Source organism: Aptenodytes patagonicus, chromosome 2 (genome assembly GCF_965638725.1).
Source record: "Aptenodytes patagonicus chromosome 2, bAptPat1.pri.cur, whole genome shotgun sequence".
Lineage (NCBI taxonomy): Eukaryota > Metazoa > Chordata > Aves > Sphenisciformes > Spheniscidae > Aptenodytes > Aptenodytes patagonicus.
In genome coordinates this window covers 168,143,014-168,157,670 of record NC_134950.1, presented here as the reverse complement: position 1 = coordinate 168,157,670, position 14,657 = coordinate 168,143,014, and the positions used below count along the sequence as shown (strand labels likewise).

Below are 14,657 nucleotides of genomic sequence, written 5' to 3'. Positions count from 1 at the left end.
AGATCACACATCAATAGGAGAGAAGGTATACTATCCTACTTCTGAAGTATCTGAAATTAACAAATTATCTTAAAATATATAGGCTGGTCGAATCAATTTTTTTCCTCCTTTTTTTTCTTTTTTTTTTTTTTTTGCTATGGAGGAGCCTACATGTCCACTTTAAGCAAACATTCTGCTTTCAGCCAGGTAACGTGAGATTAATTTCATCTTTAGACTTCAGCGTGGTATTGCTAAAGTATTCCTGCACCACAGAATAACCTATTTCTGCGGTGGAATTCATATTAGAAAATGAAATCTCAAACTGGAAAGCATAACAACAGCACAGGCCAAGTTCATTTTTTTCTAGTATAGCATGCAAAATTATTCTCTCTAGAATGAAACATTTCAACACATTAAGCTTTATGACACCCAAAACAAAACACGTGAGAAAAGTTCTTCTTTGCTTCATTTCTTTTACAAAAGGCTGGAAAACTGCATGAAATTGAGAGATCTCTCCCTTTTTCCTTTCCTGTTCCTTCTATTTCATAGGAGGAATTTGGGGAAGGAATTACACATTTTCTATTCCTCCCTTTTGCCAGGAGCAAATTACTATGCACATTCTGAGCCAGCAGCGCTGGCTAGCAGCTCTTGGGCAAAGCCAAGGATCTCCCTTTCCCCACCTTCATCCTCCCTTGCCCAGAAACTAAAAAAAATACAAAGAATATTGGACATGCGGTTCCTGCTGCCTTTGCTCTTCCAGTGATGGAAGAGGCCACGAGGTTCAGCAGACACTGCAGAGCTGTCTCCACTTTCTAAATCTCTTCAGCACCCTGCGGAGGAGATCAAGACCTGATCCATTGTAATTTCCACCAAAATAAAGGGTATAGCTTAAGCGTCTAATGAAGTAGAAATATGAAGAACTTTGTGGAAAAAATAGGGCTTAGTAAGGGCTCAGGGAGCTGATATTTAAGGTGTTATTATGCATGTAAGTTACTTTGCACTTCTACTTTTGAAGGTAAGTAAAACTGAGTTATCTCATTTTTGCCATGGTGAGAGGAGTATATACAGATATTTTTCTACCACTCAGCAGACGGAGTAGTTAATAACTTGTTATAGTACTGTAACTTGCTCATCTGTCTGAAGATGATTTAACTTACTGTTCTTCAGTTTTATTTTGCTGAGGAAAAATCAATATGCACAATCTGTCAGGAGTCGAAATTATTACACTTATTCAACTGCATATATTATTGAGTAGGCAGTTTCCTGTAATGAAGTTCTTGGCTTAAGTTTGTAAGGTGTATTAAGAAGTAGTGGATGTAGCTCAGAATAAGCTGAAACAAGAAAATAAATTGTACAGTGGGGCAATTTCAGTTATTGGCCACCTATGTGAGAATATCAGTGCTTGGTGAAGTCTCATCAGAAAAAACATTTCACAGTAAAGAACAGGCTAAGAAGACTCTTTTGAGTCTTTAGTCTAACAACACTTGATCCATGACTAGCGCTTTCCACGTGATCCTACAATACACGCAGATACCAAAAGGAGTGACTCTAAATGTGCAAAATGTGGTATGTCAGAATGTTCCTCCAGAAGCCAATACACTGGTGAAAAGGAAATGATTCTTAAGAGTGTACAGAAAAATCTTCCAATTGAAATTATTAATGGAAAGCCATTGGAGTGGGTTCTAACCCCTTCTTGTTCCCATCCCATTTACTGTTCTCCCACTAGCTGTCTAAGTACAGGCAACCATTCCCATTAACAAAGCAAGCAGTAACGGGCAAATGTGTTTACCAGAGTGGTATTCAACTGATCAACTGCCAACATCTACATTTGAATAGCCCTCAAAATTTTTGTAGTAATAGATAGAAACAGGCAATCGTATAGAACAATGTCTCTCATCTGAAAGCAGGCATTTGAAATAGGTCTGATGAGTCATTCCCTCAAAAAGCCAACTTTTGTCCATTGACCTGAAGGCAGCTTTGGGACAATAGCTGAGATAAAAATACCTATGGCATAGAAATCTCAAGTTCCATGAGAAAAACTCCATGCTGTCTCTCTTAAAAAAAACCCCAACCCTGATGATGTTCTCATCTTCATATCAAGGTACAAAATAACCAAGGACATTCAAACAATGCCACCTTCATAGCAGCTTCACAAAAGTCCCATTATATCCCAGAAAATAAGGTCCAACCAGTTCACTTCCCGGGCTGTGCCATTGCTAAGCCTGTTAAATCTATCTCTAATGAGAGACTGAATGAGGGATTGAATAGAAACAAGGCAGAAACGGAAGGACACTGCATGATGCTTAATGACTGTCATTGTCATCTCATGCAAGTGACGGACTGGGTGACCAGAGTCTCCATGTGTAAGTAAAAGGGGGAGTCTGGTCATGTTTCTCTGCAGCAGGTGCCAGGCTGGAGCATTGTTTCCAGCTCACACTTCTCTTGGAAAAGCTTTGTGTGTTCCGCAAGTTCATAGCCCTGTCAGCTGATGAAAAAACAGCATCACGCACTGTCTCTCTGCTCTAATGTCTCTGTTCCCCTTTGTGCTTTGTAAGAAGGAACCAGGATCCTGATTGTCATTACCAACAATAAGAAACATCATTACATATGGGGAGCTATTGTGGGGTAGAATGGGAATCGGCAGGTATATTACAGACCCTTCATCATATCACGATGATAAAACATATCCTTAACACAGCCAAGAATCCTACTTTCAGTCTGTATTGGTAGATCCTATTATATTCACTGGCCACACTTTATGAATTCATTAGCAACAGAAGCCCAAACCTGAGGAATTACAGAAAGGATCAACATTTGTATTTTGTCTTTATTAATTATTAGCTCATGTACCAGTATCTTCTACATCCTTCTAGGCTTTTACAAGCTGAAGCAGAGATCGTAAATTATTGCTGTATTGTCCTTTCCTTGCCTTTGGGTAATTCTATTAATACAACCTAATACAACTCTGTGGATGTGTGTGTACAGTAACCCTGTAGTTTCTCTGTTAAAAACAACTAAACATGTCTGTTAGTCAGTGCTCAGAATATTTAACGTTAGTATTTTTCTTTTCTCTGTCTCTACCACCAATGCAAATAGGTTGATTAACATCCTTCAGCAAACAAACCTTCCTTTATTTTTTTAAAGGACTCTTTTAGGAAACATGACTGGTTCTCTGCCTATCTCTTTCCATCGAGATTCATAGAATTGTAGAATGGTTTGGATTGGAAGGGACCTCTAAAGGTCATCTAGTCCAACCCCCCTGCAATGAGCAGGGACATCTTCAACTAGATCAGGTTGCTCAGAGCCCCGTCCAACCTGACCTGGAATGTTTCCAGGGATGGGGCAGCCGCCACCTCTCTGGGCAACCTGGGCCAGTGCTTCACCACCCTGATTCAGTGAGTCCTTTAGGTTCAGACTAAGAAACCTAAATATATATGTCTGTATGCAAACTGAGGTGGGTTTCATCTGCCTGAGTGCACGTCACTAGGGCCACCTGAGCTATTACCTGACCTCCTGCTTCTATTCCAATATTGTTACTCCAATAAGTCTGTGCCACATCCTCCAGCCCTGTGTGGGCTTCTCAGATACACAAGGTGTCTCAAATGGTGCTGGATATCTGTCTGTATACAATAAACCCCTTTCCCCAGTGTCTCAGCTTCCACTACAGTCCACGAAGTCAATATATTTACTGAAGCCCTGAAAGTAATTCCAGTGATAAAATGAAGGGATCTGTGGGTAATGATCTGCACTCAGAAATCTTCTGGTTTTCATCATTGATCATTGAGGGAGCCTGGGTGATTAACTTAGACTCAACATGGAATTTTTAGGTAGGTACATCAGGTATTTCCACTGTAAGGATTTAATTTATTTTCACGAAGATAGGTTTTTAGTGCAATTTGAGATGCTTCAGAGGATCAAGTTGCCAGTGCAGATAGACACAGACCTTCTGTAGGCCCCATGTCAGAATGTCTTGATACCCTAAGGAATCTAGAGACACTTGTTGTTTATGTGCACCTGAATCTGGTCCTAAAAATCTCCAAATTCCCTAATTGTCTTGCTTCAGGAACTTATTGGACACGAGAATACAATTTACATGCAAAGTCTAGGGTTCATTTAGGATTTCCCTGAAATGTAGTCACTGCCAGTGCAGAGAAATTCTAAGTCAATCAGAGCTGTCTTAATCCATCTAGTGATGGATACTGATGTTCCATCGCTAGAAGGATCCTAGAAACCAGTCAGCTGTGCCATTGATTCCAGCAAGAATCTAATTCACTCCCTTACTGCTGTGTTTTTCTCAGCGAGACTAACAATCTAAAGAAGCAATAAAGACTCGCTTTTGTCAGAAAATACAGCAGACAGCCACAGAATATGCCATGGGAATAGGAACAAAAGAACATTTTCACAGAATTACCTTTTAAAAGAATATCCAGTTGTCTGACACCTGACTCTCTCATTTTTACAGAAATATAGCATGTTTTTGGGACCTTCATAAAAAGACAGTTTGCATGCAAGGAATCACTTTAATTCAGCACTGAAATGTATCCGCTGCTGCAGAAGACTGCAGCAGCTGCCCGATGGGATACAGCACAAGCACACAGTTTTAAAGGAGCTGCAGAGATCTGATGAAAATCATACTAAAATCATAGATGGTCACTCAGTTATGATTCAGATGACATGTTAATGGTCTTTTGGGGATTTTTTCTGCCACGGTTCTATAGATATTAAAAAGCTAAATGACTGTAAATTGTCACAGCTTCCAGCTGTCCATGGCTCTGAAGATCCCGACAGATCACAGCAGCACAGGAAAGACCATCACTCATTTCATTGCATAAGCTTCACTGCTATTCACCGTTCATATTTTTAACTGCGGTGACCTGGTATATCATGCTTGCAATTACATGCAATGCTCACAATTGCAGCTTGGGGCAACATGAATTAAAACAATCCCCCCCATCCCACAGGTAAATCCATTGCAAATGCATCTACCACACTTTGCATTTGAAAATGGTCATTAAAAAAACAACCAACCAAACAAGCAAACAATCAAAACAAAAATCAAACCCCAAAAGCAAGTAAATAAGTATATGGGGCAAACCCTCACTTCCTGATAGCCTCCACAGAGACTGTAAAGGAGCTGCCCCTGTTTACTCTGGATCAGTTTCCCGTTGCACATTGTGTGTGCGTGTAGGGGAAGGTCAGAGTGGGCTTCTTGATACTATAGAACTCCGGCCAAAAAAAGAGAGGCGGTGCGGTTTAATGAACCAGCTGTCACCATAGAAACAAGGAACTCACAAGTGGAACTGTGTAAATAATTGATATTTTGTTTCAATGGTTAAACAAAAAAAAAAAAAAAGAAAAAAAACCCCATTCTGTTTAATTAAATGAGTTTTCCTTCTTTTTGGCTGACATGAAACACAGACTTGGACAGGCAGATAGGAAATTTTATTTTACCTTTTTATTTTTAATTTCAACTTTCTTTATTTTTTAACCCCAATTAAATTTAAGTAGCAATACTTCTGAAACAATGTTCTGTCATGAAATGTCAATACATTTTTATTTTCCAAATTTGTTAATGGCTATTGTTTTTTGGCCTAAATTATTTAAAAATTTAAACTAAACCTGCATTTTTCAATGACGGAACTGCTTGCAGAAAAATACTTTTATTTAGTCCTGCTCCCCGAAACTAATCTTATCCAAGTCAATATCTTATCCAGTTGCCTGGACAAATTCCACTCCACCTTTTATTTTCTTTTAACTTATGTTCCTCGGTTATTAAAGAAGGACTTCCTGACAATTCTGGTGATTACAAAAGTAATAGCTTTGAAAGAACCAGGTAGGAATTATTACAATGAATATACTATGGGATGGGAATAGTAGCTCATGCTCATGCTTTGCAGTTAATGGTGTTTTTAGAGCTGTAGCCGTTAAATTCCAGTACTTTTCCTTCCCTTCATTTCCCATCTGAATGGAAGTCCAGCAAATGCTGAGAAGATGACCAAACTTAGATTTATTAGCAGGGCTTGCAAAGGAGGCAGTCCTCATTTAAACCACCAAACCGGTGCTGAATGTGTCGACAGATTGTGTTCATGCTGCCCAAGGAGATAATAGAAATTTCTGCTCCATTGCAGCAATTTTTGCATCTTTTCTCTGAGTCATCCTAACTGACCTTCCCAGGCTGATGATCACCTCACCTAAGTTTTAACTATCTTAGAGAGTCCATATAGCTTAACTTGCTCTCCAGCTTCCCTCTTGAGTCAGTAGAGAGAAAAAGGCCATTCCAGAGAAGAATTTATCCCACAAATGTCAGGAACCCATAGCAGTTTGAAAGGCATAGCTCTAAGGAAGGACCCACAGCTCTTCAGTGGCTACTTAGACTTAGCTTAGACTAGACAATTGAGGTGTTAGTTACTGAAATCAAGAGAGACTAATCGCATCCCTGGAGACTAAACAGTGAATAAGAACTAGTAGGATTTGGGATTAAGACTCAGGACAGAGACTAAAGTATCCATATCTATCATATGTGCTGTAGAAAATCCATGGTAGAATATTGCTCTGGTACTGCATGGTGCACCTATGGCCTTACACACTCCACTGATTTGCCATGGCTTAGCACTATGCCGTGGGTGGCACATGGCACTGAAGAGAAAGGGATAGTATATTAAGGAAAGGCTTTCGTGACACTGAGACACATAGGGTTACCAAAGACACTGTGATCCCCGATGAAGAATGGTACAGAGATCCCCAGTCTAATGGCAACCCAGCTAGATCTGGAAGCAAAAGCTGTAGGTTTGCACAAGCACAGCACTGCCCTGCAGCAAATTATTTCCTCTCCCAGGACCATGATCTCAGCTGAGAGTTACATTGCCAAATGAATATGCCTGCTCGGCTGGCATTAGTATGTGCATCTTCATATTATGTCCAGGGTACAATGTGGATGGGTTTTTAATCCCTGTTACCAGGAATCCTTCACCAGTAAAATTATTGTTATTATACTATTTGTCTTCCCAGGCAGACCATATGTGTAAGCATAGCTTGGCTGTATATTATAGAAGGATAAGAAAGAAATATGCTAGAGGCTTTTCCTAGAAATAAGAACATACCAGTGATTCACCCGTCAGAGTTTTGTCCCGTCTCCAGCTGTAACTGGCAAGAAACTTTTCTGTAGATCATTCCAGAGCAGCTTGTCTGTGACACAGCACCCTTTCTTTCCCCTGCCACAGCTGATCCCGAACTTTTTCAATGACAATGCACTTCCAGGCTTTCACCTTCACTAATGTGACTGAATTCACGGTAGGCTCCCAACATCCTTTTTAGCTGCTGCTGCTGCGTTTGGGAACAAGATTCCTTCTAGAGCCTGCAGCTTGGTTTATACCGGGATTGTGAAGGTTTAGTTCATTCCAGTACTGCTACATTATTATCAATAGAATTCATACCATCTAACTTCATAATGATTGTCCATAATGATTGCTTTAATAGGCAATGGAGAGAAATGGGCACTTGTCATGCAGTCTTCTCAACGTAAGATGGATGTGTAAAATAGGACAAGTTTAAGTCCTGTAAGTACTTGTAAGTGTAAGTGACTTCTAAGTACTTATTTTGGTCTATTGACTATAAACACACTCTAAATAACTAGCATTAATAAAGGCCTCTGTACTTTATACAACCATATTTAGGTGACATGAATCCATCCATTGTATCTGATGAACAGATTTCTAAAAAGCCTGTTGATAAACTCAGAGGCATTCAGCAAAGAGCTAAAGAAAGAGTCAATGCTTGGAAAACAGAGATTAGGGAAGCTTTTTTTCTTGCATTTGCCTGAGAAAGAGTAAAGCTTGATCACAGCTCAGGTACCAAGGATTGCACAGGTGTCTTGTTCAGATAGAGACCTCTACAGTATAGAAGTCTTAAATGAGCACGGATCCTAACCCTGGTAACACATGATCCCTATCTTCTACCTTGAAATTCTTGCTTGCTTCTATCATCTCTAACATAAGGTTAGTAGAAGACACTTTATGCAGTGTGATATGGATAAATCCATTAGCACAAAAAAGCATCTTTGACCTAAGACAGATGTATTCAAGCAGACCAAAGCTATCTAAGTATCCTGGCTCAAATAGGAGCTAAGTAGAGAACATTTAGGTGTAGAGACATATTCTTAGCTATACCCTCCCAACTCTAGGAATTCAATAGCTTTTAAAAACTGAGTGTGGGAAGAACAATCCTAGTCCTATTGTTCTTGTGCACAGCTGCATCAGTAAAGGAGACACATGCACACATACACAGGCACACAATGAAATAATGTCTTCCCAGTGGTGCCAATGGAAATAAAAGCAGATAATGAAAAGGCTCTGAGAGAACAGGAGGCTGATGAGACACCCAATGAAAATCTGAAACTAAAAAAAACCCTGCTCCATCGTCATATGAAGTTGGAAACATTTTCCAAAGTCTACTGTGATTTTCTCTCTCATGGCATTACCACCATTACCTTCTAATTACCACCTCCTACCCCCTTGGCACCCTTACCAGTTTCTTTCCTGTTGATTTACAGGGTAACTTGCTGATAGGATTCCTCTTAACAAAGATCATTGTAGGCATCGCATCCCTGCAAATACTTATTTCATTTGAATTTTTTGACTTGCCTGGCAATGCTACTGCCCTTCAACATTTTTCAGAGGAAGGACAGGAGTAATGGGACCAGCTAACTAGGACTACAAGTTAAAGATTAATTTGACAGTGAGTCATGAACCACATAATCACCAATGAGTCCTCATCACTTCTATTTCTATTCAAATTCTTGCATTGTGTTCACTATTATCATACCATGGCTCATTCCAGATTAGTCCATTTTAGGCACTATAAACATTAAATCAGAGGCCCAAATCTGCAGATCACCCAAGGAACTCCCCCACCATTTGAGAACGAGCCACATTCAAAGGACAAGTCTGGAATATCAAGTTCCAACAGTGGAAAGCAAGACAAGTAACAGGCTGGGAAAAGTCTATCATGTGAATCTGCAGCTGGAGAAATGTTCATCAGCAGGGCTCTTTCCAGCATGGGATTTCTCTGAGTGGCATATTTCCTGGCTGTGATCTTGTGCTCCCATACACAGTATCAGATGCAACTGGTCAGTAGATCCCAGATCAAGCCAGACAAATGTGTAAGGCCCTTGGAGTTACCTCTAGGTGAGATACAAGCCCACCAGGAAGCAGAAAACAGCTGGGAGACTCTCTCTGTCAGCGCATGCATGCGGCAAGTGTGAATGTGCAGGCTGCTGAACACCTGCCTGTCTTCTGAGGTCACCACTCAAGGCAGCATTGATTGCAAAACTTGCTCACACAAGTATAAGCAGATCTACTGCAGTTAAGTATGTGGGTGGTATGAAGAAGACACCTAAATATCAAAACAACCCATAGTAAAAACCATGGTCCAGACTTTTTCGAGTAATCTAGTCCTCTAGCATGACCTAGTCAGTATAACACAGCTAGATGCTAAAGGTAGGAACTTTCTGATAAAATGTAGACATCTACAGTGTAAATATATATAGCTGAGATGGTCATCCTTACTTCCATATACGTCTGTAGAGAAAAAAAAGGCATCATCTAATCTACTTTGAGGATGAAATGAATAATGTCTCAGGCTCTACTTATTAGATATCCAGAGCTACAAAATAAGCAAGGTGACTTGCTCATTTGTAGTGTAGATGCATTTGCAGGCATCAACATTTAATTAGATGGATCCTACGCTGAGTGTACGTGACCCAAGAAACTGTCATTCAGCATCTGAGTAACTCCTGTGCCATTCTTTCCTAGCCCCAGGGTTGGGAACAGGTCAACAGAGTCTGGATGGGAAAAATAAAATGAAAAAGTGTGCGTATGGATCAGCAGTGAGTGTTATCAATTCTTATCAGGCAGAAAGTCCCTTGAGGACTGCTGACACCTAGAAGAGGGTCCAACAGGAACTGAACAGGGACAAAACCTCAAACAACAGAGATTGGAAACACTGATGTAAGAAGTAGCCTGGCTCCACTGCCTGGAGAAGTCGAGTATGAAGTAATCATTCCCACCCCTCTTTTCTTTTTTGCCTTTGTCTTTCATTATTTCACTTTGTAACTTTAATTCTGTCTCCAGAACAAAGGAGTCAGATGCTGGGTCCTGCTGAGATTTCCTTTTCTTCAAATTCTCTTTTTCATTCAGGCTGTAGGTGATGGTTGAACAGGGATGGACACACAGGGTCAGCACATGCTCCTTATTTCTTCTTACATAAAGGCTCCTGAAGAATTTAAAGCATTTAAGAGAAAGAAGCTATCATAAACCCCATGGGAAAAAAACCCAAAAAACAACCAACCAAACAGAAAATCTCAAGGCAATCATTGTCTCTGAAGTATTATAGGCATTACACAGCAGCAGAAGGAGGGAAAACAGTGCTGTGAAGAATAAAACAGTAATGAGCATAACAGCTGGGCATGAGAGGTAGAGGGGGAGGAAAAGGGGAAAATATCAGAGCGCTGACAAGTCAGGGCTGGATGCTTTCCATAGTATAGTGCCAGCCTTGCTTTTCAAGACCTGTGGTTGCAGTTGCAGCATCAACATTGTGTTTGTGTTGGACCTCACCCAGAGGAGCTCTGGGGAACCACTTAGTTTATGTCTGTGTTCACAGATGCTGAACACAGCAAGGGGGCAAAGCAAAGGCAGGAGAGTTGAATTATTGCAAAATGTAGGAACCCATAAGATGTTCTTCCTCTTTTGACTTCGAAGTGCATTGCTTTCCATGCAGTACTTTTAGGCAGGAGAAATATCAGTGCAGAACACAAGGTCTCTGAACAGGAGCAGAGAACCTACTATTACCGTTGTTATTTTTTGCACCATGTGGGCACCTTGGAGTAGGATTCATGATCTGTAATGTTATTGTTCTAGATACTGTGGAAATACAGATCACAAAGACTGTTCAAGTCCCAGATTCAAGTTTTTTATGTGATCATTTGACTTTGTGTCACCTGCAACAGAATGTGGAGGTACCTTGCTTACAGAGGTTACTGTAGTTCAGCTGATTTGGAGGATTTTTTTAAGACACAGTAACTTGAACATGTGCCTGAGCCTCTACAGACTCTAAATAAACTCACAATCCCATTTTATACCCTGCAACCCCTCTGAGGAGAAATAAATCCTCAGAAAATTTATATATTGAATTGTTCTATGGAAATTTGCATGCAGAAATAATCAGAAGTGGGAAGAGGTAGTTTTATGCTTCTCCTTGCTCTTGAATAAACAGAAGTTTACTCATCAGCCAGGAGGGATTTCTTCCTTCTTTCAGCTGTTTCTGACAAGCAAGGGAGTTATTTCCTATGTTTCTCTTTCTTTGAAAGGAAACAAGCTAATAACATATTTCTCCACTACCTGCCATCATTAGTAAATCTTACTGCTACAGATGAATAACAAAAACCAAATGTTGGGCAATTTTCACTTCTCCCGGGTGAAAAACAGGTTGTCTGCAGCAGGTGAAAATTGAGAGGAATCAACACACTGCAAATATGACTGCTTAATTTATGGGCAGTTACTACTTCTTCAGGGAGTTTTGTAATGAAACTTTTCCAAACAATGCTTGATAACTTAACCTAAAAGCCAGGTTCAGCTGTGGCGAATAGTGCTCCATTCCAGTAACAGACCAGGGGCAAAAGTGCTTTTGGAGAAAATGGATACTTGTGGTATTTTCCCAAATATTGCAGGGTGTGAATTCACCATGCGTGGAGTATCCCATGTTTGTACACCTCTTGTTAGCGGGCAGCAATAAGGTGTCATTCAAAACAGAGTTAAGTAGTATCTCAACGGCATTGAGCAAACACTGAGAAGGTGGTAGAGCTCTGTGGACATCCCATCCTTTAACTATGGAGATAAGGCTTTGTTGGGAATGAGGGTGGCAGGATCTGGCTTGAAATAAGTATCATGTAATGAAAGGTGAGCCTGGAAGGTCAGGACTTAACGGGGACAGAGTGGAATGCTATAGTCCCAGGGATGAAATGAAATATATGTAAAACGTGTCTACAATAATTTAAAAAATGTAGAGAGAAAGGGCAACAAACAGGATCCATGGAATGAAATGGCTTTCAAACAAGAAATACGCCAGAATTCTTCACTGGAAAATAAATGTCCTTGAAGGGATGTGACTTCTTTACCCAAAGCCACGTAAACTGTGGAACTTGTTGCTAGAGGATGTGGGGAACAACTAAAAGATGCACAGTGAGCCTGGGAAAAGCTTTACAGTGGTTCAACACAAAAATATTGGGTGAACAGAATAAAAAGCAGCTGGGTTCTGCTGCTGAGCTAGTGCTTGAAAGGATTCAGTCCCTTCCTGCCTGAGTGGGTGATACATTTTAATGACATTGAGATGCAAAAGCCTTTCCAATGGCTCTGGACCTTCTGTATCTCTGAGCTGTGCTCTTTGAATTTGGAGCAGGCGGGGGGGAGGAGTTCAGTCTGAATAGTCCCCCAACTACCAGGGATATTCTGGATTTGAGTGATAAAGAACAAACTAGCTGGTGAAATAGTCTCTTTTGACCTGGGAAAATCTATGAATTCTTGAATCCAAATAATAGCCATTGCATAACCGTAAGAAGTAAGGCTCATGGTCAGCTTTTGACATCATTCTGGGGGTAGGGGAGAAGAAACAGCTTTTTTCCCTTTTGTCTTTGCTTATGCCATTTCTGGACCAGGGAGTGTCGTGGTTTAACCTCAGCCGGCAACCAAGCACCACCCAGCCGCTCGCTCACTCTCCCCCACCCAGTGGGATGGGGGAGAGAATTGGAAGGGGAAAAGTGAGAAAACTCGCGGGTTGAGATAAAGGCAGTTTAATAGGGAAAGCAAAAGCCACGCACACAAGCAAAGCAAAACAAGGCATTCATTCACTCCTTCCCATGGGCAGGCAGGTGTTCAGCCATCTCCAGGAAAGCAGGGCTCCATCACGTGTAACAGTTACTTGGGAAGACAAACGCCATCACTCCGAACGTCCCCCCATTCCTCCTTCTTCCCCCAGTTTATATACTGAGCATGACGTCCCATGGTATAGAATGTCCCTTTGGCCAGTTGGGGTCAGCTGTACTGGCCGTGCCCCCTCCCAGCTTCTTGTGCACCTCCAGCCTGCTCAGTTGGTAGAGCATGGGAAGCTGAAAAGTCCTTGACTAGTGTCAGCACTGCTCAGCAACAACTAAAACATCAGTGTGTTATCAACTTTGTTCTCATCCTAAATCCACAACACAGCACTGTACCAGCTCCTAGGAAGGAAATTAACTCTACCCCTGCCGAAACCAGGACAGGGAGGAATTGGGAAGCTCTTCTGTAATGCACAAAGAGGGTCTCAAAAACACATCCCTGGGCTGAAATGAACTGCCTGAAGTACATGCTTTCCGCAGTTCCACCAAACCACACAGTTCATTTGCCCAAAGCTGGGAAGGAGAACAAAAATGAGCTTATGTGTGAGATGAATAGCAGGACTCTGATGGAAATACTCCTAGGAGCTAAAATGTAGGAATGGCTTGCTTTGGAGGATGCTCTGGTAACACAGATATCTGCATCCTGCCCTCCCTTGCTTCTGGGCTAAAATATATGGTGAGGAAAAGGGGAAAGAAATCTCCCTTCTTTTATCACACACACAATGTGTTTTATCCGCTTTTCTCTGCAGTTTTACCAATTCTAGTCACAGTAGAAGCAGTTTGGACAGGACTCAGAAAATAGATCCTGATTTCCAATTAGTTTCTTTGTCATTCTTTGCCTTTCTCTCACTGGTGCTGGCCATTGGCAGCTCCTGCTGCAGTCAGCGGGAAATGAGACAGGATATTAAACTATCAATTTCTTCTTTGCTTGCTGCCTCAGTTTCTTATCTCAGCAATAGCACAAGTATTCTTTATCAAGATTATGGTCATAACAATGTTAATCCCTGTAAAGGTCTTCAGATCACGTGAGAAAGAGGCACAAATTATTACTGAACTGATGAGGGGGAATGAGCTGTTACAGAACAGACCAGTGATGCTCTTAGTCTTATGTCCAGCCCCCAATAGCTGTTGCCGCCTGCACCAGCAGAAGACATAAACGCTATCAAGGCCTTTCCAGGCACACTGTTTGGTTTTTTTTTTTCTTTCTTTTTTTTTTTTTCTTTTGGGATTAATTTTGTAGATGTATGTCACTGCACCACCTCAAGTACAGAAGCAAATTCCTGATCTCTGATAATAACCAGCAATTGTTCTGGTACCTCTCCATTGATTGATTTTTTTTGTCCTTATAATGTTTCTCTAAGCTCATTCAGCTGCAGTGACTGCACCTCTTACAGTAAGGTGTTTGCATTGACATCGCTGGAAACCCCTGCAGACATGACAGGAAAGGTTTAGAAACCATCAGTTCAGTGTACAGGATCTATCCCAAGCTGAAACTCACCTGGAGAAGAGTCATTGAGAGGGTTCAGGGCAGCTGCCCTCCGTATCTTCTCCAGACAAGTCTCTTGCTCCTTTTTAATGATGCAGTTGGAATGGGTTGCTGTAACCTGAAATGTGGGGAAAAAAAATGTGGAGAAAGAACAGTTACAAACTTAAAATAGCTAGTGACTTTCTGATGAAACATCAGTAAGTTTTGAGGTCTCGTTCCAAAAAGAAATAAAAACATCCTTAGAAGATGAGAGAAAACTCAACAAACTTC

At 41.0% G+C, this 14,657-nt stretch overlaps 1 protein-coding gene across 11 annotated transcripts in view; it reads right to left on the bottom strand.

Annotated features, from left to right (window-relative positions):
* Positions 1-14,657, bottom strand: part of ADCYAP1R1 (ADCYAP receptor type I) — a 150,394-nt gene that overhangs the window by 74,235 nt on the left and 61,502 nt on the right. For all 11 annotated transcript variants that reach the window (XM_076332030.1, XM_076332024.1, XM_076332029.1 and 8 more), the window contains one exon: positions 14,400-14,505. In XM_076332030.1, the coding sequence (XP_076188145.1) occupies positions 14,400-14,505 (106 nt within the window). The remainder of the gene's footprint in view (positions 1-14,399; positions 14,506-14,657) is intronic.